Here is a 25656-nt window from a genome sequence, read left to right as displayed (position 1 = left end):
GTGGCCACCCAAACTCTGCTGTTACGTAAACTATGAGCTGTGAGTCCCGAGGTTTATTGTTCACCTGGAAATGAGAAAGCTCCTCTTCAGCCTTTGCTATCACGGGTGGAGAAGGTTCTGTGCCTAAATTAATCCTCTGTTATAAACACGCTTCCAGAGTTTATGCAACAAGAGTTAGACGAGTCCCAGGGAAGCCCTGACAGGAGGAGAGCTCTACAAGCAGGCTGTGCCATGGAGGAGAGCCAGGGATATGCTGTGGAATACAGATGGAAGGAGGATTGCTTCCCTTGAGCTTGAGCACTGGGGGGGAGGTGGGACTTCTACATCTCTAGCTGAGAATCAATCTCTATTACTCATGGGAAAGACAGAGCCCAGGCCCTCACAGGGGTAGCAGATTGACCATCCTCTTGCAAGGAAACATAGCTGTGAGCAAACTTTGGCAGGCTTCAGACAAACTCCTCTTCTTTAAGAGAAGGTGCTCAGTTTAATGAATCTTCCTGAACAATACAGGCTGTGCTAGACTGTCCACCTGTCCTAGGCTGACCCTTGCTGGCTGCTTCAGGGCACTGGCTGATCTCTAACTGGTTGCTGTAATAACAACTGGTGTCCAGGATTTATTTAAGGCGCATTGTGAAAGAGGTTTGGAAAACCATTTCCTTTCTCACAACGAGAAAAGGAGAGGACAAGATTTCTGCAGTTTGTCAGGCAAACATCCTCCACCCATGGCCAAGGAGAGGCCAGAATAGCTTTTGGTTTAGACCTGAAATTTTGAGTGAAATTCACCTTTCACTCGGCACTTGTGCCTGCAGGGTTTTGCTTTTGGATTCCCAATGCAGTACCAATAAGGTGGTACTAATAGGTGAAGGATAGTTTTGGCTTATGGTAAGGAAGAATCACTTGATTTCCTATCCTGAAATTTCTGTTCACAGCCCACACAAAGTCCTGAGAAATCTGAAAAGCAGCAGACAACCTGGAACTCTGCATTTCCGTAGAGCGGCACAGCTGCCAAAAATCTTCTATTTTGGGGGGGAAAAGGAGGTTTGGCTGCTGTAACATGATGACAGTGATAAATGGACTGGGAGTCCCACTTGGAATAAACTATTACTGACAGGAGTCCAAATAAACAGAGGCAAAACCAGAGCCACTGTGGGTTAAGGTGGCTCTGAGCCAATGGAGCAGGATCTGAAGCAAATGTGAAAGCGGCTGAAGCGCTGTCTGCAGAGGAAACACTGACTGAGCTGAGTGTCCTGACACAGAGCTGGCTCAGCCGGCTCCAGAGGGCTTAGAAAAGGAAACCAAAGTACATCCTCTTCTCAGTGCTTCTCCTTCGCTGCTTTTCACTTTCTTTTTCTTTCTGGGCAGTAGTACCTTGATCTGGAACATCTCCAAATGCTGCTCCTTCCATTCCCTGATAAAACCTCAAGATCTTGTACGCTCAGGCTGACAAAAGGACAGTAATCAATCTGAGACACATTCAGCAAGAAATCTTTTGCTATTACAGAATTACACAGGATTAGACAGCTGGTACCCTTCTCTTCTTTGCAATCCAAACCTTAGCTCTAAGCTACAGAGTCTTGGAGCTGGCTGCTGTGCCAGATTTTGCACTGATTTTGTGGCGATGCCCTGAGGCTGCACAAGCACAGCACATTCTCTCCATGACAGCTGCAGTTGGGCAATCTGCAATGCTTTACTTTTATATTACAGCAAAGCATGAAGTTTGAAGTGCCCAAGGATTAATCAGTCACCAAGTGACAGCCAGCTGTTTACTCCCAAACTGCTTTGTGTAATGATCATTTCTCTGTAGTGGTGACAGGCCCCAATAAACAACTGGGACTGCAGTGTACTCAGTCCTGTAGAGAAGCAGCACAAAAGGGAACATTTTGGAAAAGCTTGAAACTATGAGATGAAGATAAAAATAAAATCGATTAAACAGGTGCCAAGGTGGGAACCAGAGATCACATTGGCCCCATGGCAGGATTTCATCACATCTCCAGCCCAAAAAGTGGCAGGTTCTTTCAAAGCAGTATGGAGAAAGCTGCAGGGTGGATTTTGGGAGGGAAGTTTGTTTTGTAATCGTGTATATTGTGTTTTCAAGCTCAACAGGCAAGTGGGATATGTGTGATTTAAAATATGACAAACTTTCGATCAGTACTGTAAATCCTCAGAGTGAAATTGGGAGGGGAGGTTGGGTGGTGAGCTCTTCCCAGTTTTCCTGCCTGCGCTGAGTACTCCAGCAACCCCATGCTAGTACATCAAACCTTATTGGTGTCAGGGAAAAGGTGTTTTTTCTAGCAAGCAGTTTGGTTCTATGAGTCAGTGCATGGATCTCCTGCTAGGGAAGATAATTCCCTTTCCTCTTGTCATTTGTCTGTGCAGGGGTCACTGACAAAGGCCTGGGCAGGCACTGGCTGTTGAGAGGCAGATAGGGAAGCCAGCACCTGCCAACCCTCCGGGCACTGCAGCCTTGCCTTGACAGGGTGTTCATAAACACTCCAGCACGTTGGGATGGCAAATCCCACTGGGCTTTTAATAACAAATTATGTATTTCAAGTCGCAGGTGATGTGCAAAAACATATGAAGTGCCGGGCTGAAGGTGTCACTGGGGTGCCACATACCGTCCATTAGAGGCCTCTTTAGCCTGGGAGGAATTGTGTGCCCTCCCTGAGGGGAAAGTGTGGGCTAATAGTGGTGGCTATGTGCCCTCTCTGAGGGGAAAACACAGGTTGGGGGGGGGGCATGTGTCTTCCCTCGGAGAACTCATGGTTTCTGGGCAGTCATGATGGGAAAGTGCAGGCTGAGGATGCTCATGGTGTCCCTGAGGGGGACACGCCGGCTGGGGGCCCTGTGCCCTCCCTGAGGATGAAGCACAGGCTGAAGATGCTCATGCCCTCTGTGAGGGAGACATGTGTTAGGGGCCCTGTGCCCTCCCTGCAGGAGAAAGGAGCAGGCTATGGGTGGCCATGTGCCCTCCCTGAAGGAAAGTGAGGCTTGTGGGTGCCTCTGCTTCCCCTGATGGAAAGCACGCAGCTGGAAGGACTGTGTGCCCTCCATGAGGGAAAAGGGCAGGTCAAGGGAGACATGTGCCCTCCCTGAGGGGAAAGCAAGAGCTGTGAGAGGCTCTGCCCTCCCTGAGGGGCAGGAGCAGCTGGAATGGCTGTCTCCTCCATGAGGGAAATGAGGGTGTCAAAGGATGGCATGGAGGGACCCGCTCCACCCTGAGGAATGCCCTCCCTCATGGAAGGTGGAGGGTGCGGGTAGTCATACCCTTCCCGAAGGAAAACACAGGCTGAGGGTGGCCATGTGCCCTCCCTGAGGGGAAAGCGTGGGTCAGGGCTGTGTGTGCTCCTCCTGAGGGAAGGAGCAGGCTAAGGGTGGCCGTGTGCTCTTCCTGAGGGAAGGAATAGGCTAAGGGTGGCCGTGTGCTCTCCGTGGGGTGCAGGCATGGGCTGCAGGTGCTCATGGCATTCCTGAGGGGAAAACACAGATGTCCGTGTGCCCTCCTTGAGAGAAGCTTGTGGGCTAAGGATGCTCATGCCCTCGCTGAGGGGTAAGAGTGGAATATGAATGGCCAGTGCCTTCCTTGAGGGAAAAGTTCAGGGTTAAGAGTGTCAATGTACCCTGAGAGGAAAACACGGGTTAAGGGTGTCTGTGTGCCCTCCCTGAAAGGAAAACACAAATTGAGGGTTTCCCTGTGCTCTCCCCGAGAGGAAAACACAAACTGACAGTGTCCATGTGCTCACCCTGAGAGAAAAACAGGACTTGAGGGTGTCCGTGTGCCCTCCCTGAGAGGAAAACACGAACTGAGGATGTCCGTGTGCCCTCCCTGAGAGGAAAACACAGGTTAATGGTGTACTTGTGCCCTCCTTGAGAGGAAAACACGGGTTAAGGGTGTCCGTGTACTCTCCCTAAGAGGAACGTGCGGGCTGTGGGTGCTCTCCCAGAGGGGAAAGCACGGGCTAATGGTGTCTCTGTGCTCTCCCTGAGGGGAAGGCACGACCCCAGGCTGTCCCTACGCCGTCCCTGAGGGGCCGTCACCCTGCCCGGCCGTGCCGCGGCGCGCAGGCGCACCCTCATTCCCATTTTTCCTTCCGGGACACGGGGGCGTTTCCTGTTGCTGTGGCGGCGGCTCCCGGGACCGAGAGGGAACCGGCGGCTCCCCGGGGAGTCCGGTAAGAGACCGGGCTGTCAGCGCGCCCGCCGGCTCCTGGCTCCGCTCCCCCGGCCCCAGCGAGCCCCCGAGCACCGGCACCCCCTCTCCGGGCCCGCGGCGCGGGGACCGCCCGGCCCCGGTCCCTGTGCGGGCAGGGGGGGCTCAGACGGCTCCAAGGGGTCCCGGCGTTTGGCTGGGGCAGCGACTTGATCTTCGCTTTGCCCCAGTCCCGACCTGTGCAGCTCAAGGCTTCAGCTGCGGGACGGGACGCAGCTTGAAAGATGCAGTGTTTGTAGTAGAAAGCTCTTTCGAGGGCTACGGAAGGAGTGAAAAATGTTGTTGTGTGCGGTAGGGAGGCGAGCAGCTGGAGCCTGTGTGAAACTCAGGCTCTCTTTGTGCCATAGCTTGAGTCTGAGCATCCTTGTGATCATTATATCCCGCACGTCGTCCTCTCGGTTATTGCACACATTGTCTGTGCTGCAGCGGCGAGAAAAGTCTGGGATTTGCGTGAGGAGAACTTAAATGCGTTAGGGGAAAAGTGGTGAAAACTTGAAATTGCGAAGACTGACCCATTTTAAATATTCCGCATCTCCGGCTCCTTGGGGAGAGGAGCGGGAGATGGTATCAGCGTAGCTTTTGTGTGCTGAAAGGAAACGCCAGCAGGAGCCAGGAGTGGTGATGGATTTTGGAGGAGGAGCAGGGGAACAGGCAGTGATTCGATCAAACAGCTTTCTGAGTGTTTCTGCTGCTGTGTTTGGGTTTGCTGCTCTAATAAATAAGCATAATTTCTGAATGTTATTTGAAGATTTGGTGTATTACCAAGAGAAAAAAAAAGGCTGTTTCTTAGTTGCTTTTCACTCCTCTCTTAAGAGAGTTTTATGGCAGGCTTGTTTATTTGGCCCTTTTTGTTTAATTTTATAAAGGTAATCGTTTCTCTTTGGCACGGTAAAATAAAAGAAAGCCGTGAAACATGGCTCTGAGACAGGAGCCATCGGACATTGTGTGTTGTAGTTCCACCTACTGTTTACCTATGAAATATTTTAAATACCTTTTATGATTGTCATAGTTGCTGCTTCAGTTCTGTAGCGTAGACTGGGGGAAGGGTTCAGCGTGAGACAATTGAATTGAGACTTTTCTTTCTTTTAGGAAAACATGCAGATTTTACTTGGCAATGTTTAAAAAACAGAAGTATCGGTTGTTTATATGTTTCTGTGCCTAAAGAAAACCCTGTGGCCACCAGAATTTGCACTGCTGGGAATCAGAGAACCCCTCTCTCTGCTTCATCCGACTGATATTTTGACAATAAAACCAGATACAGTGAGCAAGTAATTATAGGTTGTTTTGGAGACAAAGAGGAATGCTCTAACAGGGAGGCTGAAACTTGATAATTTAGTGCTGTTGCTCTCTGGTGTGGACTGTCTCTGTTTCAGAATGTGAACTATCTCATCTCCCTGTACCCTTCCAGTTTTTGGTTTCTGCCTCTGCGTAATTAGACAAGTGAGAAAACAAGTAAACACCGACCACTGGAGCCACTAGGACAAAAATTAAATCTGCTCCGAGTTCCTCAGGGTACCTGACCTGAATTTACCCAACACAGAAACTTCCTCGTGTTCCACTGAAACTCCTCCTCTTTCCTGAGAAGTTTGATACCAGTCACTCTGCATTTTCTGGAATGCTGTGGTGGTTTGAGATGTTTCTTGGCCGTCGTGTTGTGCATCTCTGTTTATAAATGCAGAGTTGATTATGTTCAGTGTTAATCATTCATATCAGGGTTGTTTCCTTTGTCAGTTCAAGAGGGAGGAGTTCCCTGTGTGGTGTAAGGGGTGAGGAAGGAGGGAAGAGATTCTTTTTGATCCCTGAAGCATTGGACAGTTTAAAAGAGGGAAAAAATATTAAAATTACTAATTCATAAGGAAGTAATTAATAAAATTACTAAAATTTCATAAAGAAGCTGTTTTGTCCTTGGCTCTTTTCAGCTGATTAGATTTCAAAGGTAGTGAATATCCTTGAACTCCTTGTTCATTAGAAACACTCTTAAAGTCTGTCCCTGCTTGAACTTAGCTGCTTTAAAGTGGTTTGTTTTTAATCTGTCATTTAAAAAATAAACAAAAAAAATCTTTGAGATAAAGAAAGTCAATAGATGAATTTTAGATTAATCACAGCATTTTTGTCTGTGAGTTGTTGTTTGCAAATGGTCTTTTAAGAGTTATTTTATTGGGCAGTACCGTTCCAGACCAAAGGTCAGGGTCATAGTGCTCATAATGTCTGGTGAGTCATAGATTTGCCCTGGAAGCCATTTCTGGAAGACATTTATAGGACATTGGCAGTGTCTGATCCCCTGGAAGATATTCCAGCTGGGGGAAAATATGGTTTTGCTTGCCCCTTTCCAGCCAGGTTTGTTGCCCTCTCCTACTGTGAATGGGGTGATGCTTTTGGGTGCTGTAATGGCCAATAAAATGCTCCTAGGCTGTAAATTACTCTCTGTGAGCCATGGGGAAAACATCTCATTAATAAGGGAAATGTTTTTTATTATACTGGATTATAAATTCATTACCCTCAACCATGAACAGGATATTTTCTGATGTTTATGAGCCTTTTATTCTTAAATATTTATTTTCTGGTTGGTCCTTGCTTTAGTCACTCATTAGGTCATCTTTGGCACAGACCCCTGCGTTGTTTTTTGATGTAAGGTGAGGTGACTTGGTTTTGAGGAGACGGTATGGTAACTTATTGTTTAGGGTTACTTGGGTTAAGAATATATGCAGACACTAGTATGATGGATGGTTTAAGATTTTTATTGTTTTGTTTCGTTGGGTTTTATACTGGGAAAGTTTTTTTTTTTACGTCAGGGGGTCTTACTTTATTGTAATTGGTTAGTAAGGAGTAGAAAGTTATTAATGTTAGGGGGGATTACATTTTTGGGTGATCTTTTATTATTAGGAGTTAGGGGGAGAGGAATTTTATTGTTTTTTGTGACATCACGAGATTTTCTGAGCGCCTTTTCCCTATCTACTACACCCCTGCAAAATGCTTCAGGTGAGTGACAGTCCTGTAGTCTGCAGATCTGGGATAATGGGATGCTCCCAAAATTCTCAGCCTTGATTCCAAACCTGCTGATTAAAGCCCAGGAACAAACCTGGTGGGTTTGCTGAGTTTCCACGCTGTGGGGTTCAGGTGTGGCAGTGGTGCTCCTGTCCCCATCCAGTCAAGGTGACCCAAATCCTTGGACCCTCTCAGTGTGTTGGCACTTTGGTGTTGGCAGCACTGGCCAGAGCTGCAGCCCTCCTGCACAGTCTGTCTCAAGATGAAATCCTTCCTTTGGAGGGTCTGTTCTTGCCTGCCAAATTCATCTTCTTGCTGTTCTGTGAGTGATTGAGGGAGGGGAAGACAAGGAAGAGCCTGGCTGCAGTCCTCTGAGTTTTTATCTCTGCCTTTCTCAGGGAAAGAGAAGATATTCTCAGGAATATTTTCTGTGCCTCTCCGCTTTGGAAAGAGCTTGCTGACAGAACTGTTCTTTTTTATTTTGCTTTTCTTTTTTTTTTTTGGACCTTCCCAAATTCTTGATCCGAATGAGACCAAATGCTACCGATGGTAAATGCAAAAATAATTTTTTTTGTCAGTTTGAGTTTACTGATGCTGCTTTACTCTGGATGACTGGAAAAGATAGAAATCTGCTATTTCTATACACCTGTTAGAGATCTGTTATTTCTCTGCACCTGTAAACAACCCTTCATGTATTTTTGCTCTTACCTCCATGTGTGCAGGTTCCTGCCCCTTTTTTGCTGTCCCTCATTCTTCTCTTTGCTGTTTTTTCACCCCTGCAGTTCTCTGATACCATTTTCAAGGAGGCCTAATAAGAATGCAAAGTAATAATCATGCATGCAAACTAATAATAATAAATGCAAAGTAATAATAATAAATGCAGAAATCTTACATGCTTTAAAAGGAAACCACAGCCACTGGTATTCAGAAGCTCCTCATCCTGAATTAGAGTGGCCTCCCTTCAGCACTGCAGAAATGTTGAATAGAGGAAGCTGGAGCATGTTTTAGAAAATGAAGTATGCTTATAAAACAGTCTTCTGGCAGGTTTCAGATTTCTCTTATGTGGGCAAAAATAATACCACTCTGAAATCATTAAATAAATGCATTTCAAATAGTCTCAGGGAGAACCAGGCCCTTGGATTCAGCTGCAGTTTCCTGCAGCTTTTCTGTAGCATTTTGCTGTTTTCTAGCATGTTCTGCACTGTTGTGTAAAGAACCTTTCAGCAGTGCAGGGAAGTCATACACAGCACTGTTAGATATGTCAGCTGATTAAGTGAAAAATGCCTACTGAGAGTGCCACAAGCTGTTATCTTGTGTTATCCAGAGCAAGGGCATGATTTAAAAATTGAAATATGTTTTTAAGTGAGATCCCTGTTACAGTTACCTTAACAAGGAACCTGAGCTTTTCAAGTGGAATTGGTACTAATCATTGATAGGGAAACAATTACTAAATGTAATCACTGAAAATGGGTAAATGTCGGGGAATGTGAATATTTAGTTGAAATTTATGTTTCTAGATCACAGAATCACAGAAATTCAAGGCTGGAAGAGACCTGTAAGATCATCAAGTCCAACCCATGTTCTAACAATTCAACTAGATCATGGCAGCAAGATGATTATATTACAAATATTATATTATATATATATTATATTATATTACAAATTCGAGATGAGTTATGTGGATTTCAGGGCTGTGTGGAAAGGCAGTGGCTGTAGGAACCTGGGGCATCCATGGGGCTCCTGTTCTGCCCTGAGGGGAACCCATCTGTGAGCAGCTCTTGAATCCAACCCAGCCCGACGTCATGGAGAATTTTCTCTGTTTCCTTTTGTGTGGTGATTTTTGTCCCACAGTTCGTTTCTTTGTCTCAGGAGAAAAGGGATTTCCATTGTCAACCCCTTGTTTGTTGTTGAGGCATGTCCTTTTACAAGCTCTGCATTCCCTCGTGGTCTGTGGAGGCCTTATCATTGCTGAAATAATGAAAATATTTCTTATTCTCTACACAGTTTTAATAAGTGATAATTTTGATACATTTTTTTCTCCTGCATTTGCAGAGGCACATACATTTGAAATTAGATGTGGTGCCTTTTGGTTTGTGGCATAGGAATATCCCAAATAAGAGAAGTTGTGGGAGGTGGGAGTTCTTGTGGAGGATTTTTTTTTTTGTGTGTGTGTGTGTGTGGCAGAACTCTGCACTTCATTTCCCACACTTGGGGAACTTGTATAACATGTGAGCATCTTGCAGGTCTGTGCACTTGGTTTTGTTTTTATATCTTTATTAATTTATTTGTGTTTAAAACCAAGGAGGTATTTTGGTCTTGTTCTCTGACTTCTGCTGAAATTATGGAAAACACAAGTGAGCATCTCTAGGTTAGCCAGGAGCCTTAAAGCAGATTCCCAGTCCTGGTGCCAGTCAGGGGTGGTTCTGAAGGAACCTTAAATTGTTTTTCCTCTGTGCTTTAAACATAAACTGGCTTTTCTCTAGCAGATATGGTGTTCATCTTTCCAGTTTTCTCTTTTAAAGAGAGAACACCATGTGTCTGGAAAAGGCAAATCTGGAAGAGGCAAATCCTGGTGTCCTTTACTGAGTTGTTGGTGTCCTGCTTTGCTTTTGATGAAGGCTTGTTTTATAGATGGGCAGAAATGCTGCAGAAAATATTTGGCACTATCAATTTCCTGATGGTGTCTGGAAAAGGCAAATCCTGGTGCCCTTTACTGAGTTTGGTGTCTGGAAAAGGCAAATCCTGGTGTTCTTTACTGAGTTTGGTGTCTGGAAAAGGCAAATCCTGGTGTTCTTTACTGAGTTTGGTGTCTGGAAAAGGCAAATCCTGGTGCCCTTTACTGAGTTTGGTGTCTGGAAAAGGCAAATCCTGGTGTCCTTTACTGAGTTTGGTGTCTGGAAAAGGCAAATCCTGGTGTTCTTTACTGAGTTTGGTGTCTGGAAAAGGCAAATCCTGGTGTTCTTTACTGAGTTTGGTGTCTGGAAAAGGCAAATCCTGGTGTCCTTTACTGAGCTGTTGGTGTCCTGCTTTGCTTTTGATGAAGGCTTGTTTTATAGATGGGCAGAAATGCTGCAGAAAATATTTGGCACTATCAGTTTCCCTTCCTGTTTTCTCAATAAGTAGCTATCAAGAGGTTAAAAAAAAGGAGATTGGATTTTATTATACTTTAGTAATAGTTTTATGGCTTTTGGGTGAGAGGGCTGCTTTGGTGCCTGTATCTGGGAGCAATTCCTTTGTGCAGCTGGAAGGGAATGGTAATGCTTCTTGTGGTGCTGGTAATGCTCTGATGATTCTGGAGGATGTTTTGATCTTTGATTTGCTGTAGTTGCTGCAACAGTCCATGCAGAGAGGCAGCTCTTCCTGTGGAACCAAAGAATTGCTGCCCCCTTGATTGGAATCAGTTCTGGATGGAGAGACATGGAAATGTCCTCTGCAAAATGAGGAAAGCTGTGCTCCACTGGGTGGAGGTGGGGCAGAAAACTGCTGCTGCATTCCAGAGTGGCTCTGGGCTCTTGCATGTGTGAATTGCACTCAGTGCTGCAGTCTCCGTGAAAAAACTCAAGGGTTTGGTATAAAATCCAGAGCAGAGCATGCACAGCAAGGATGCTTGCCACAACACCTGAGCTTACTCTGCACCTCTTCCAAAATTAAGATCCTTTGTGTGTCATTATTCCTTTCCCTAGACAGGAAAGAAGAATAATTAAGACTTTATTTTGTGTGTGTGCATTGCAGATTGTGCAGTGAATGTCCACAAGAACTGCAAGAATTTGCTGACTGAATGCAGCAGCATCAGACCCAAGGTGGGCTTTAACATTTGTTCTTTTATAATAACAAGGCTTGACATGATAAGTTCAATTATGTCAGTGTTTTAATTTACTTCAGTACAGGATCTTGCCCGACATCTTTGAGGCATTGAGTAGTTACTAACTTGTTATTATAGTAATTAATGGTAGAGTGTGGAGGGAAATTAAAGTGAAACATTTTACTGCTATACTGTGAATTAAACTTTTGAGCACTAAGAGTGCTCAAACTTTTTGAGGAATATAATTAAATTATATGGTACTTTTGAATGTTATGCCCTCTCCAAACTGATGGGAGAGCATGAGGGGTGGAGGGGAATCTGGTTGTAACAGTTGCATTTTATTTCTAAGCTGGAAAATGCAGAATAAGTGATTTCATTTGGGAACTGTGATGAACTTGGTCTTGCTATGCTGTTTATTTTTTTATCTCTGTCACCATGGTGCCTGTGATTGCATGTAAGGTCAAGGTTGTTTCACACAGATGTCTATCTGTTGGGTTTTTTGTTCTGGTATTGGTTTTGGAAATCATTTCCTCCTTATAACTAATAATACTTGAGGGAGTTTTAGTTTGTTTTAACCTGCAAGTGCTGATGATTTCAGAGGCTGATAGCAGATTAGGGAGTTGTGAGGGGGGAAAAGAGAGAGCAGAGCAGCTCAGACCTGAGCAATTAGAGGTTAGAGGAAGTGTGTTCAGCCGTTGGTGATATAGAATGCAACTCTTCTGAGGGCAGAAATGTTCTTGTGGGGGTTTTGAGATATCATTTTAAACATCTCAGGGCATTGTGAATTTTCCTTTTAAACTGAAAACTTCACTTGCTCTGATGCTTTAATTTCCACTCTTCACCACCACCCAAAACTTCATTCTTGAATCAGCCCTGACAAACCACTCCTGAAGAGAGCAGAGAGGGAGTGGTGGCACAAAATGGGGTGAAGAATTCAGTCAGAAATGGGAACCCCAAAGGGAAGCTCCCCAAAAGCCATTTGTTACAGCGTGAATTATTAATTTAATTTCTTTGCATCTTTGATAACTTGTATCTCAATGGTTTTTAATATCCTAGTGTTGCAAGAAGGACAAAGTTTAGCAAAGATTACCAAAGATGCAGTTTGAAATGGACAATCTGAATTTTGGTTGAAAGTGGCTGGATTAGTTTAGTCAATATTGCTGGAAACTAAACTACAGCAAAGTGAAGGCTGTCAGCATGAAGGGGTTGCTTTCATCTCATAAATTAATTATCATACCTTTAATTCAGTTGTAGTTTCAGTTTTAGTTCTATTTCATCCTGATTTATACTTTGTGGAATTTAATACAAAGTGTTAATGTCTCTATGTCATTCATCTGACACATGAAAAAAATCAAAGCTGTTACTGTGTTACATCTTTTATATTCTCAGTGAACATCTTCACTTACAGTTAATGCTATGGGATGGGAAAAATCTGATTCATTTTGCACTGAAAGTTTGGTGTGGATGTGTAAGAATATTGTATTTTTTCCTGTAGCAGAAAGATTTGCAGCACAGACCTTCTGGATCTCCACAAAGTTCGCCCCAGTGCATTTCCCCAGGTTTGTACTAAAGAATGATTTCTGTGCTCAAGGCTTATCTGTTCAATTGCATTTTTTTTTCTTTAATATGTTTTAAAGGCTATACACGGTGTGTTATTGAAGTATAGAGAAGGTCTCTTTTAATAAGATGGTTTCATTTTTTTTTCTATTGGGAATGGCTTAGAGGCTCCTAGCAATCTCCTGTGTGTTTTTATCTTTTTATCTTTTTATTTTTCTTTATACCTTCTTGCTGTGTAACCTCAAAATATCATGGTGAAAAGGGATCAATAAGCTCGTTTTTCATTGATTGTCTATTCTCTGGCCTCTGAAAAGACTAGAACTGTGAACTTTGTTTTACATCAGATTTTCATAATTGTCTATTTAAAACTTGCCTGCAGCTAGTGGTTGCTAGAAATCTCTAAGACAAGCCAGCGCTAATGGTCTAAACATAAATCTTTGTTGAAACAAAATGAGGAAAAAGGATCTGGGAGGAAAAAAAAAAACACAAGAAGAAAAAGCATCTGTGCAGCAAAGGCTTTGAAATATCTTTTTGCTCCTGGAAAAGACCATCCCAGTCACAGGTGTATTAAATGGCATTTTAATTTTACAAGCTGATACATTAAGAGAGGAGGTGAGTGTCAGACACAGCTGACTTGGATGTCTGAGCACCACTCTGGGTGTTTTCAGGTACCATTTGCATTGCAAGGTGTCCTCTTCATTAAATGACTCTCCCCAAGAGGCAGCACAGGGGATAATTGTTATGGAGATAAGTGGCTGCTTGCATTACCCAGAATGGGTCTGTGCATTTAGGAGAAAGTGCAGGGACTAAAATAAGAAGCAAGGGCTGATGGAAATGGGAGAAGTTGTCTGTAGGGCTGGTGTGTGTGAGGGGAGCAGCGATCGATGTGGGCACAGCAGTGTGCAGACAGTGCTAATTGAACTCAGAAAATGGCTTGTGGGCCAGGCAGCCTCTGCTAGGCAGCCTGTACTCATTTTCCTTGGACAAAAGCAGGAGCTGGAAATTAAAGGAACAGCTAATAGCCTGGGCATTGTATGTTGTTAGCCACAGCATAACCCTGCAGACTGCAGTGGCCAGCAAAAAAAACCCAAAGATGTTGTCTCAATGTAAAAGAAAAATTCATTTTTAGAGAGGTATAAACTGTGCTGTGTGTCCCCATCCCTGTCCCTTTAGATTTTTAGGACTGGCCTGTCCTTGTGTAACAGAACTTTATGTTCCTGACTTGAGGAGCACAGAAAGAGAACTTGTTGGCCAATAATTTCAATATTTCCCCAAATGGAAACACAAGGACATTGGTTATTAAGTCTTTGTTTAAGAAATCTGACTGGGCAAATCTTTCAGATATTTAATTAGTCTCCTTTTGGAGATGGAAAGGACTCAGTTTACCCAGTTTGTTAGACTGATAACATACTGTAGCCAGGAGGTTTCAAACCCAAACTGGTTCTGGGAAAAATATTTCCAGCAGGAAAGGATGTGGTGATATAATTTCTATGAAATGTCATTGATGAGACCTCCCCTGCAGCCCCAAAACAATTCCTCTGTCAATGAAGATTAAATGAGAGAGAAGCAGGTATAGAGCAGGGATATGAAAAAATGTGGAAAAACCTGTTTCATGGCAAGAACCACAAATACCTTGGTTTAACTGTGCTTCGCTGAGAAGGCAGAAGTGGAGGAGAGAATTCTTGGTGAAGGTACACTAAGGAGGGCAGGCTGAAAAGGGGAACTTGTAGGGCTGGGTAGACATGAGTGTTTTTACTAGAAAAGTGAGGCATAAGCTTTATCTGGGAACTGGAGACCCCTTGAACTGCTCCAGCAGCAGCCCCTGGCCCTGGAGCAGCATCCTGGGGCTGGGAGAGGAGCTGGGTCTGTCCCTGCAGTGACAGAGCCCAGGGATCTGTGAGATCCCACTCCCATGTCCTTAAAAGCTCTCTAAAAAAGGGCAGCCACAGACCTTGGCAGGGATCAATTGTAAATATTGTCTGGCTGAGTCTTCATCTCTGACTCCCCTGAAGCTCCTTTTTTAAAAGGATGTATTTTGTCTCCCGTTCCTTATCATTTATTACAGACATTAGTACTAAATAATTGTATCCATTTTTTATAAGTCTATTACAGGCTCCCACATATTGTGTAATAGTGATTAAAGTTTCAAATATCTTTCCAGTTCACAGTCTGTCTAGATTTAAAAAGCATTAAAAAGCTGCAGTATTAAAATTAAATTTAGCTCAGGTATCTATTATGTGCAGTGTGTGTGCATGCAGATATAAATTGCTGTGAGCATTAAGCATTGCAAAGAACTTGTGGGTTTTTTTTTCTGTGATCTCTGATTTTTCTTGTTTGCCATGAAATGTTCTGTGCCCTTATACGGTGGGGTGTGAATAATTGTGTGTAGGTTCTGGTGTTTTACTAAAGGAGAAGATACTTTGCAATTTCCACACTAAATGGGCACAGTAGGGACCAATTTCCTGCACTTCAGACCTGCTGATTTAGCCAATACAGTAAGTTAAGTGGCAGCTTTACATTTCTAGAAGGATCACAGGTAGTATAAAAACAGAGCATCTCTGGGGCCACTTTACTGTGCCAGGTCTGAGGGCAGCCAGTGGCGAGCATGGGGAATACAAATTCAAAAAGCAGCGGCAGAAGCAATGCCATTCCAGCTCACCCCGAGCTGTCTTTTTGTGGTTCCTTTTCAAGAAAATGGAATGAGAATGTTTTTTTGGACAACGAGCTCCTGACATCCAAGATCCTGTCGGTTCTCCGGCCGCATTCCGAGCGAGGGCTGCGAGCAGGCGAGCTGCAGTGCACGCCTCATTTTCTGAGCACCAATTCCATTTTTGCCTCTTTAGCCACTTCTCTGAAGGAGCAGCCCCGAAGTCTCCTCCTGGGAGCAGATGGCACCCCAGCACTGTCCCGCAACCTCGGGATGACTATCGCCCAAAGGGGACATTCCCAGCCTTCACTGAACACTGCTGGAGCTGTTAACAAATTTGGGTGAGTGAAATGCTTCTCTTCTAATCCTCTGGCTTCAGATGTCCCCCACCTTCCCAGTGTAAAAAGAAAAATGAGAATTCACGTTGTGTTTTCAAGCTCAAAGAGTTTTATTGAGTTTTAATTCTGAAAGTTTTTTTTTTCCTTTCTCTTTTTATCTTGAATCCCTCTGTCCTGTGTAAAATACTGCAGTATTTGAGTGTTTCTGTCCTGGATGTATTTGTCTTGAGAACTGCTGTGAAATTCAGTGATCTCCTCCGAGTTCAGCTATTCTAGGCTGGGCTGGTGCTGGCTGGTGTAGGAGGCAGCAGTGTTTTAAATTGCTGAATACCTTCATTAAAATAATAGGCAAACTCAAGGCTATCTGCTGTTTTAAGTAGCTATTTACTTTTGATGTGCCCTAGTTATACTCCCTTCCCAGTGAAAGTGCCCTTTGTACTCTGAACTGGCTGTGGCTTGTCACCAGGTGATGTCCTTGTAAACTGTCATACCAGAAGTTACAAGCTTTGCTCATGCTGCTCTAATTAAACTGCAGTATTTCAGCGTTGGAGTTTCTAAATTAATTTCACTGTTTAAAGAGTGCAGTGATATCTTTTATTTATTTATTGTAAGATAATTGCCCTGTAGTTTAGGGAAGATGCTTGTCGAAGAAGTTGGACTTTTTAAATTTTATTTTAATTGTTCTGGTCTAATTTTTTTGGCCATTTAGGCTAATTTCAGGAGACATGGATGAAGGGGATTCAGGCTTTGTAAAATTTAAGCAGACTTCAGATGACGTTATCTCGCTTGCACCTTCAACAACAGACTCCATTTTTCTGGAAGGTATGGAATTTCTGTGCTTTTCAGGATTGTTATGCAACTTCTCCCATGGGTTTGAAAGCAGCATTGAGGTGTTTTTCCCCTTGTTGTTACTGATGGTAAACAGAGATATGGTGAGAAACAGTTGAATAATAATTGAAATTGAATGTGCTTTTGGTCTAGATGCATATTCTGTGTCCCTCCGGAGTGAAATAGAAACAGATGCTCATGAGTTTGAGGCAGAGTCTTGGAGTCTTGCAGTGGAACAGCCTTATGCAAAAAGGCAAAGGAAAGATGTTATAAAAAGGCAAGATGTCATTTATGGTAAGAGTATTTGTTATTCTTAAAACTTTTTCTACTTCATAGTGCCACTGTTGTGATACAAAGCAGAAATCATTTTTGTTGGTTGCCATTTTGACTTGTGCTTGAAAACTAAAACTGAGTGAGGGTTTTCGAGTCTGTTACCTGCATTAATGTGTGTAATTCCTTGTGTGAGTGCTTTAAGCATGCCATGGGTTTCAGCAGGGCTCTGTAGGCAGCAAAGCCCAGCTGTACCATTGAGGAACAGCCCAACTGCCACTGGGAGATGTCCTTAAATAAGCAGGGTCAGTCAGTGCTGGGCTGGGACATTAGCAAGGCAAATTTAAGAGCTTCACATGAGTGATGCAAAGACTGTAGTGAAGAAGATGATTGTGGCTTTCAGAGCCTGCTCTTCTGTCCCCCTGCTCACTGCACAGCATATAAATGACCTTTGATTTTATTTCTGTATTTCACCTTGCCCAGAACTAATGCAGACTGAAATGCACCACGTTAGGACACTGAAAATAATGCTGAAGGTGTACTCCAGAGCCATGAGAGAGGAGCTGCAGTTCTCACATGCAGTTATCAACAAGCTCTTTCCCTGTGTGGATGAGCTGCTGGAGATGCACGGGCAGTTCCTGCTCCAGCTGAAGGAGAGACGGAAGGAATCCTTGGAAGAGGGCAGTGACCGAAATTATATAATCCAGAACATTGGAGACCTCTTGGTAAAACAGGTGTGAATTCAATCCTGCCAATGATCTTGACACTCTAAAGCTTCTAAAAAGCTTCCTGTGAGGGTAAAGTTGTGTGATGCAAAGATTGATTTCATCCTGGTTTATGGTTCTCTTCCCAGTTAATGTGGGAGCATGACTCTCAGAAATAATTCTAGTCACAAGTAACATGAAATGGTCATTAAATGTTCTTTGAGCATGCATATATATGCCTTGTGGGATATGTGACTTGTTTGGTTCTATTTTTCATCTGTTCCAAGAGTAAAATAATATATTCCTAGGGTCCATTCCAGATTTGGCTCTCCTTCAGATACAGCCAAACTTCTTCATTCTGATCTTTTTAAAATGCAGTCAGGATCCTTTGGAATCATGGCGGTTTTAGTCAGGATCCTTTGAAATCATGGCAGTTTTAGCACCATTCTGGCATGGAGTGGTTGCAGCAATTTCTACCATATATCATGACCATTATTTTGCCCTTCATATTTTACAGTTCACAGACTTTTTAAGTGCAGAGATCCAGAAATCCTTTCTTAAAATTCTCATAATTGCAACTATCATTTAATATTTGGTTATCTTATGGTATTCCAAGCCCTCACATGTCACACTGCATAAATGTCTCATTTCTGGTACAGAAGAAATTAAAATAAATGTTTTAGAAACTATATTAGACCTGGAGTTTATAGTGGAGGTTAGTTTGCTCTGAATGATTCATGTCTTTCATTCTTCTATTTCCAATCAGTTTTCAGGTGAAAATGGGGAGAGAATGAAAGAAAAATATGGTGTGTTCTGTTGTGGACACAATGAAGCTGTCAGCCATTACAAAGACCTGCTCCAAAGCAATAAAAAGTTCCAAAACTTAATAAAGGTAAACAATAACCAGCAGTCTCCTATTCTGACTATGCAAAATGTATTTCACTGCTTTGGGCTTTGTTTTGTACTTGAAGATCCCTCAAATGTGAATGAGCAGGGTTAGAGGCATATTCTCATTATTTGGTGGATTGTGAGCTCCTTGTATTTTAGATCTTTTGAGCTACTTGGAGACAAATCCACAATTAGGAAGTGTTACATTTGAGGCAGGCTCTTGAGAGCACCCAGGACTGGGGAATAGAGTATTTGTTCAATTCAGGGCTCTGTCCTGCTGTGTGGCCATCAGGATAAATTGCTTTGTTAATAAATTAAATCAATGATAAATGCTGTTGATGAGCTGCTGTAGAAAAAGCAGAGACTCTTAGTCAGGTTTTGCTCACACCATCATCTTTCCAAAGGCAGAAGATTCACTCCAGGGTGGTTTGCTGCACACTCTGATGTGCAGTTAATAGGAAAGGCTGAAGAGACACAGCCCAAGTAGAAGCTGTAACCTGAATCTCAGGTGGCTTTGCAGAGGCCTAAATATTCTCATTTTCCAGTCACCAGTAAGTGATACTGTGTGAACTTTCCAGCTTAGCTCTGTACTTACAGCTCGTCTTAGCCTTTAAAGTGAGAGCCCTTCACTTCCAAGGAGCTAAATAAGTGACCAGAGTTTTAAAACATTTAACTTCAATCCTTGTAGAGAAAGATCTTGGTGCTGTGTTCTCCTGCTGCCAGGTGTGTGCTGTACCTGCAGTCAGATTAACTGGTGCTTTACAGTCCTCCCTTTCTAATCAGGATTGTGTTTCTGTAGGTCAGGCTATTGGGGAGCATACAGTGGTAAAATAAACACTTAATTCCTTCGTTATTGATCTAAATTCCTTCATTATTGATCTATTTCATTGGTAGGTGGTTGAGTCTGATTTTAAGACCACAGAACTTTTCTATGTATTTAAGGTCTGACCCTGTTATAAAGTGTGATCAGTTAGCAACAAGCAGACAGTTCAGATTGGGAAGTTTCCCTAATTGACTCCACATTTAGTTAACAGGAGTTGAAAACAGTACCTGAGATATTTTCCAGTAATAAAGGCAATTTTTGGAATGTTATCAGGATTAGTAGAAGAGTGCAGCTAATTTCATGGTGCTGTGCAGAAGTGTTTTGGGGCAGAAGCCATGAGAATGGAGAGGCAGTTAGAAGAGCTCCATGCACAGTGAGTGTCACGAGTTTCTCTTGTTTTCTAGAAAATTGGGAACTGCTCCATTGTGAGGAGGTTGGGAGTTCAGGAGTGCATCCTCCTGGTCACCCAGCGCATCACCAAGTACCCAGTGCTGCTGGAGAGGATCATCCAGAACACAGAAGGTGGGATGGCTCCTGCAAGCCTCACAGTTGTCTCTTGGTCCTTTTTCTGCCATGTTTTGCATGTTCTTACCTCAGACAGGCTGTCACCTGCTTTCCACTTCTCTTTGGATGATGATGCCAGATCAGTCTCACCTCAGAGGGTCAAGAGAATCAGAATGGTTTGGGTTGGACCTTGAAGTTCATCTCATTCCACCCCTTACCATGGCAGGGACACCTGTCACTACCCCAGGTCGCTCTAAGCCCCATCCAGCCTGGCCTTGAACACTTGAAAAATAAAATAAGATGACAATAACCTGCCACAGCTTCTCTGGTCACCCTGTGCCAGGGCCTGCCCACCCTCACAGTGAGGAATTTCTTCCCAGTATCCCATCTAACCCTGCCCTTCTTCAGCTTAAAGCCAACCCCCCTTGTCCTGTCACTCCAGGCCCTTGTTAAATAGTCTCTCTCCATCTTTCCTTCAGCTCCCTTCAGGCCACACTTAGATCACTCTGAAATTTCTCTTCTTCAGGCTGAACAATCCCAATTCTCCCAGCCTCACCTCAGAGGAGAAGAGAAGCATTTAAAGTCTGCACCACAAACCCATAGTAGTTAAACCAGTTGGTTCATTAGCTTTTCCAGAGCTTTAGGTTATTATATTTTATTTTTAAATAAATAAATATTTTAATAAAATAAAATGAAATAAAATAAAAATATAATTTTAATTAATTTTTTTTTCTTAGAAAATACTGTTAGGTGTCTAGTATGAAACCCTTATGCTAAAATACATTTGGATGGCTCATGTCTTGTATTCTAGAGCTGAAAATGTGGCTTCTCTTTTCCCTTAGCTGGAACTAGAGATTATGAAGACCTGACCCAGGCCCTTGGTTTGATTAAGGACACCATCAGCCATGTAGATGCCATGGTAAACGAGTGTGAGAAGGGGCAGCGACTCAAGGAGATCATGCACAAAATGGAGCTGAAATCATCTGGGAAATGCAAGAATGGGCTTTTGTTCAGGAAGGATGACATGGGCCAGAGGAGGCTCCTCCTGGATGGGATGCTGTACTGGAAAGCTGCGTCAGGGAGGCTCAAAGGTACAGCACCAGCAAGGGCACAAACACAACTGGGAAACAAGATTTATGTTGGGGTGGTTTTTTTTAGTAACTGTTTATTACTGATCGATTGGGTATAAAATAAGATGACAATAACCTGCTTGTTTAATAGGATATTGGAGGAAATAGCACTTGTTCTATTCTTGGCTTGTCCAATAAGCATCTCTGTAATGGTGCATGATAAGTTCCTTATGCTGCTTGCTTATTATCTGGCTGGTCTGCTTCCCAATTCAAGAGGGAAGTCTTCAGATGGATGACAAAGCTTTGAGTCATCCTGACTTAGTCTCCTGTGGAAAGGCATTATCTCTGCTTCACACTTTGCAAAACCTGTGTCATGTCAGCTGCATGACACTTAATTCTGCATTTGCCAGAAAATCAAAGCAGTGGCCATCAGGGAATATTTGAGCAGCTTCATTGCTCAAGTGTTCAAGGAGAAGCTTCAGTGGCACAGAAAGTGCAGCCAGGAGTAGGTGGGGACCCTAAATGGCTGCAGTTCCAGAAGAATCTGCTGTTTGGAGAGATGTGTTCCCTCTGGAGTGCTGGAGTCCATGTGTAGGATGTGTGTGTGGGTGTTCTCAAGCTTTAAATGGGCTCTGTTTAAATCAGCTGCTGCTGCATGGTTCAGCCTGGCTGGGGACAGCCCAAGTGGAAGGCAGTAACAGACCCAATATTGAAAATGTGACATGCTCTTCCCTGGCCTGCAGGAAATATAAATTAAGTGATTTTTGAGTCTGGACTGGTCTTTCTGCTTTGAAATATCACTTTTATTCCTTTTTTTGTCTCTTATTATTGTAGATATTCTGGCAGTCCTGCTCACTGATGTACTGTTGCTCTTACAAGAAAAGGACCAAAAATACACATTTGCATCTGTGGTAGGTATTGTTCTTTTTATTTAATACATGCACTTGGAGGATTTATGAAAGTGACAGTAACTACAGAAGAAACACAATTAGGGATGTTAGATACTTGTTATAGGAGATTCAGGAAGAAAATTAAATTAATAAACCAGCCAAGTATTATGGAAACACTTTTTCTGAAGCAGTTCTGATACTTTTTGAATCCTTTCCCCACTCTCCCAGTGCAAACCAGTATTTCCTTGCTTTGGCCAGTTGTAGCTGCCACATCTCCCATGGTTTTCCCTGTTCCTCTTCTTGTGCTGTGACTTTCCCTTTCACTGAACTTTGTGAGGCTGAGATTTTGTGCACAATGTCATGGACATTGCACATGCTAGAACTGTGCTTTGGAAAACTTGCAGATAAATCCTGCTTCTGTTCAGTGTGCAGGGAAAGAATCTCAGTTAGGGACATGGTAACTGTGGTCACAGTGCCCTGAGATTTACTAGGGGCAGAGAACTTTCCTGAAAGACATGGAATAAGCACTGAATGCAGATGTTATTACTGCAGGCTCTAGAACATTCAGTGAATTCACTTTTCTAGGGCATTTCCACAGGTGTCCTCAGAGAAGTTAATCTGTACATTTTGTCCTGATCTAGTTCACTGATGGCTGTTGTGGAACCTGTAACAGAGAAATTCTTTTATGTAATTCTTTTCTTGGATGTATTTTTTTTTCAAGACATTAACATTAGAGCTGAATTCTAATGGCAAAAGCTATTTTGGTGACCTCAGGGCTGTACAAACAACTGCTTTTCAATTACCCTTCTCATAATGCACAGAACAGGGTGCTATGTGGTGGTTTGTTTTTTTCCCTTCTGGAAACACGCTCTACACTTAGAGTCTGACCAATTTTTTTTGCATCTCTGTATATATACAGTTCATTTGAAATTTAATATCAGTTCTCCATAAATAAATCAAGTGAGAGGGAGCAAATGGATCTGCTCAGTGATTCTGTTTTTCCAGTGACCTCTGTTTGTGGCTGGAATTGCAGTACAGCTGCTCAGAGAAGCTGGCAGAAGCTGCTGCTCCTGGTGTTTGCTTCACACTTCAGTTCTCTTATCATGGCTCTAGATTATTCTGTGAAGGTTCAGCAGTCACAGAGAGCTGCTTTATCCTGGGAAGGAACTTTCTAGGCTGCATATGTTGGAGCTCTGCTGTAGGAAGCCTAGACAGGTTTTTAGTAACTAATATCCCTCCTGTAAATGTGTTTTCACTGCAAAGGCTGACAGCTAATCCAGTTAATCCTCATTATACAATACACTAGCTGTCACCTGGTGTCATTTTTATCAGGGCCTGACACCCTCTAACACCTCTGGTTTATTTCTTTTAAAACCTCTAACACTTCTCTCATTTCAATTCACAATGTATCATTAAGGTTTTTGTTTTCTTTTTCAAATTTTGGGGTTGCCTCCTTTTGAGCAAAATTTTTTGAGCCTGATCTTGACTTGTGGGAATCATTAAATTGACATAGGCTTTGATGTTCAATCAGGTATCAAGACCTCTTGTTTCTGACATGGATATTCTTCATGTTTTCATTGATCAAATGACAACATTAGAAGTGTCATGTGAAAAAGAGTTATTTCATGATGTTACAGCTGCTAGTGGCTCTGGATAAATAGGAAGGAAACACAATTCCTAAAGAACACATCTAATGTACTGCATTGTATTTTATTTTACAGGACTCTAAGCCACCAGTTATCTCACTGCAAAAATTGATTGTGAGAGAGGTAGCTAATGAGGAAAAGGCAATGTTCTTAATTAGTGCTTCCTTAAAAGGACCAGAAATGTATGAAATTCACACCAGCTCCAAAGAGGAGAGGAATTCCTGGATGGCACACATCCGCAGGGCTGTGGAGAGGTAAGAGAGGGGGAAAACAGGAGCCTGATTTCTTGCTTGTCTTCTACTCACAGGTGTAAATTTATATTTAAAATCCTTTTGACTCTCCACAAACTTCAGTGTGCAATTCTGCTTGTGTTCATTGAGAAGAAACTACTGATAAAGATGAAATAAAAACTACTCAGACTTTAACACTCACTGATGTTAAATGCAACAGGGCTTTGGGAAAGGGAGGAAGATTTGACAACCAGGATAAACCACAACTGAGGCAAAAGCTTCAAGTTGAATCCTGAGATGATTTTAAATTATCTCACATGCAAATCCAACATAAATCTGTCTTTCCCTTTGGACAGCTGTCCTGATGAGGAAGGAGGTTCATTTAATGAACCTGAGGCAGAGAGGAGACTGGCTGAAGCAAGAGCTGCAAAGTTAAAAGATTTTCAAGGTAATGACTTAGTTACATATTCTACAAGCTGCTTCTCAGCATTATTTGTGATTTATGGCTGTCTAATTCTTTATCAAGATCAAGTTTCTCCTTCATATGTCTTTCAAGGTGGTGTAAGATTCTGTAGAAATAGCGACTAAGGAAGTCTAATAAGCTTTGTCTGCTCCATAAGTTTTCTCCTTAACTATTAATTACATCTCTGTGTTTGATGCTCTGGCCATAAAATCAAAGATAATCTCCCAAATTGAGCACAGTCCTGTGACAGTGACAAGAAAGACAGAACTGAATTTCTTTCTTCCTTCAGAGCGTTTGAACATGAAAGATGACCTGATTCTGCAGAGTCTCACTGAGAAACAACAGATTTATCTGGAAATGTCTGAGGTGAATGGCTTTGAAGACCATTCCCAAGGATCCCGAGCCAGGCTGCTCCTTCGGGGGGATATCTCAGAGAATCTGCAAGGAGAGGCAATTCTGAAATCTGCAGTGACTGAAGGTGAATGGAATGTGGGAATGTGTGGGCATTCAGCATTCACTCAGGTGCTGGGGTGGGGATAAGCACCCAGGATCTAAGTACAGGCCCTGAAAATCATCCTGTAATAACATAATGCTTTTATGTAACACGGTGCAGACTTCCTCATTCTCAGAACCAACCTGCAGGGAAGGTGAAGTGCATTTGTGGCTTTAGGTAGAAGACCTGCACAGCTTGGATTGTTTTATTTTTAAGGGTCTGTGACTGTGTTCACAGGGGTCTTAGGATGAGGGAAGAGATGAGGATCTGACTCCATGTTTCAGAAGCTTGGTTTATTATTTTATGATATATATTATATTAATACTATTCTAAAAGTATAGAAGAAAGGATTTCATCAGAAAGCTAGATAAGAATAGAAAAAGAAAGAATGATAACAAAAGCTTCTGTCCCAGACAGAGAGTCTGAGCCAGCTCACTGAGATTGGCCATTAATTAGAAACAACCACATCAGCTAATCACAGATCCACCTGTTGCATTTCACAGCAGCAGATAATCAATGTTTACATTTTGTTCCTGAGGCCTCTCAGCTTCTCAGGAGGAAAAATCCTAAAGAAAAGATTTTTCATAAAAGTTGTCTGTGACAAGGGTCAAGCACTGGAATCTTAGGACAAGTCTGTTTAGAAAGGGTAACAGAATGCTCTAATAACACACAATCCTGAAATGTAATATTATAGGAGGGTTATCTATTAAAAACAGCCTGTCTAAAGATAGTGTGTTTACAAAGAAAATAAGCCCAAAGATAGTTTCTATTTTAAAAAAGGAAAGAAAAAACAAACACTCAAAACTTGATAATCTTAACAAGGATCTTAATCCTTGCAATTAAGGAAGAGCTCATGTTCATATGAAGAGCCTGTCATGCAGAGCTACTCACAAAGGAAAATTCATCAGTACTGGAGGATATCTCAGACTGCCTGAAGTTACATTAGCATGATGACTTGTGTTGCTGCATAGACATGGCTGTTTACATGACATGTTCTCCTCTTCCCCAGCTGAGAATCTCCAGGAGTTTATCTTCACTCACTTTGGCAGTGCATCCTGTCAGCCTGAGGATGGCTCAGGACTCCCCCGGAGAGCAGAGACCTTTGGAGGATATGACAGTAGTCCCTCAATTTCAAGTAAAAGTAAGAAAGGGAACACTCAGAATTTTTCTGATCTTTTTACTGTGATTACTGTACAGAGAATAAGAACAAGGAATTGAGGCTCTCATGTAAGGAGGCTTCACCAGGCTCTGAAAAGGAAGATCAGAGCAAATCTCCAGCATGTTTTGCTCCTGATCCCAACACTAGAGAGC

The 25656-nt window shown here is 42.8% G+C and overlaps 1 protein-coding gene across 7 annotated transcripts in view; it reads left to right on the top strand.

Moving 5' to 3' along the window:
* Positions 1 to 25656, top strand: part of ARHGEF18 (Rho/Rac guanine nucleotide exchange factor 18) — a 52047-nt gene that overhangs the window by 15451 nt on the left and 10940 nt on the right. For 4 of the 7 annotated variants that reach the window (XM_063160888.1, XM_063160886.1, XM_063160884.1 and 1 more), the window contains 14 exons: positions 10925 to 10992; positions 12490 to 12553; positions 15395 to 15539; positions 16246 to 16358; positions 16518 to 16658; positions 17118 to 17368; positions 18105 to 18230; positions 19454 to 19571; positions 20396 to 20644; positions 21458 to 21534; positions 23235 to 23413; positions 23746 to 23837; positions 24142 to 24330; positions 25355 to 25486. In XM_063160888.1, coding sequence (XP_063016958.1) covers positions 10925 to 10992; positions 12490 to 12553; positions 15395 to 15539; positions 16246 to 16358; positions 16518 to 16658; positions 17118 to 17368; positions 18105 to 18230; positions 19454 to 19571; positions 20396 to 20644; positions 21458 to 21534; positions 23235 to 23413; positions 23746 to 23837; positions 24142 to 24330; positions 25355 to 25486 — 1944 coding nt within the window. Of the gene's footprint in view, positions 1 to 4103; positions 4170 to 10924; positions 10993 to 12489; positions 12554 to 15394; positions 15540 to 16245; positions 16359 to 16517; positions 16659 to 17117; positions 17369 to 18104; positions 18231 to 19453; positions 19572 to 20395; positions 20645 to 21457; positions 21535 to 23234; positions 23414 to 23745; positions 23838 to 24141; positions 24331 to 25354; positions 25487 to 25656 lie in introns of those variants that run through there. The other 3 variants (XM_063160890.1, XM_063160889.1, XM_063160885.1) reach the window with 3 other exon arrangements.

The sequence above is a fragment of the Melospiza melodia genome, chromosome 7 (assembly GCF_035770615.1).
Source record: "Melospiza melodia melodia isolate bMelMel2 chromosome 7, bMelMel2.pri, whole genome shotgun sequence".
Taxonomy (NCBI): domain Eukaryota; kingdom Metazoa; phylum Chordata; class Aves; order Passeriformes; family Passerellidae; genus Melospiza; species Melospiza melodia.
Note: the sequence above shows the minus strand (reverse complement) of the source record. Positions and strands in the feature narration are given on the sequence as shown.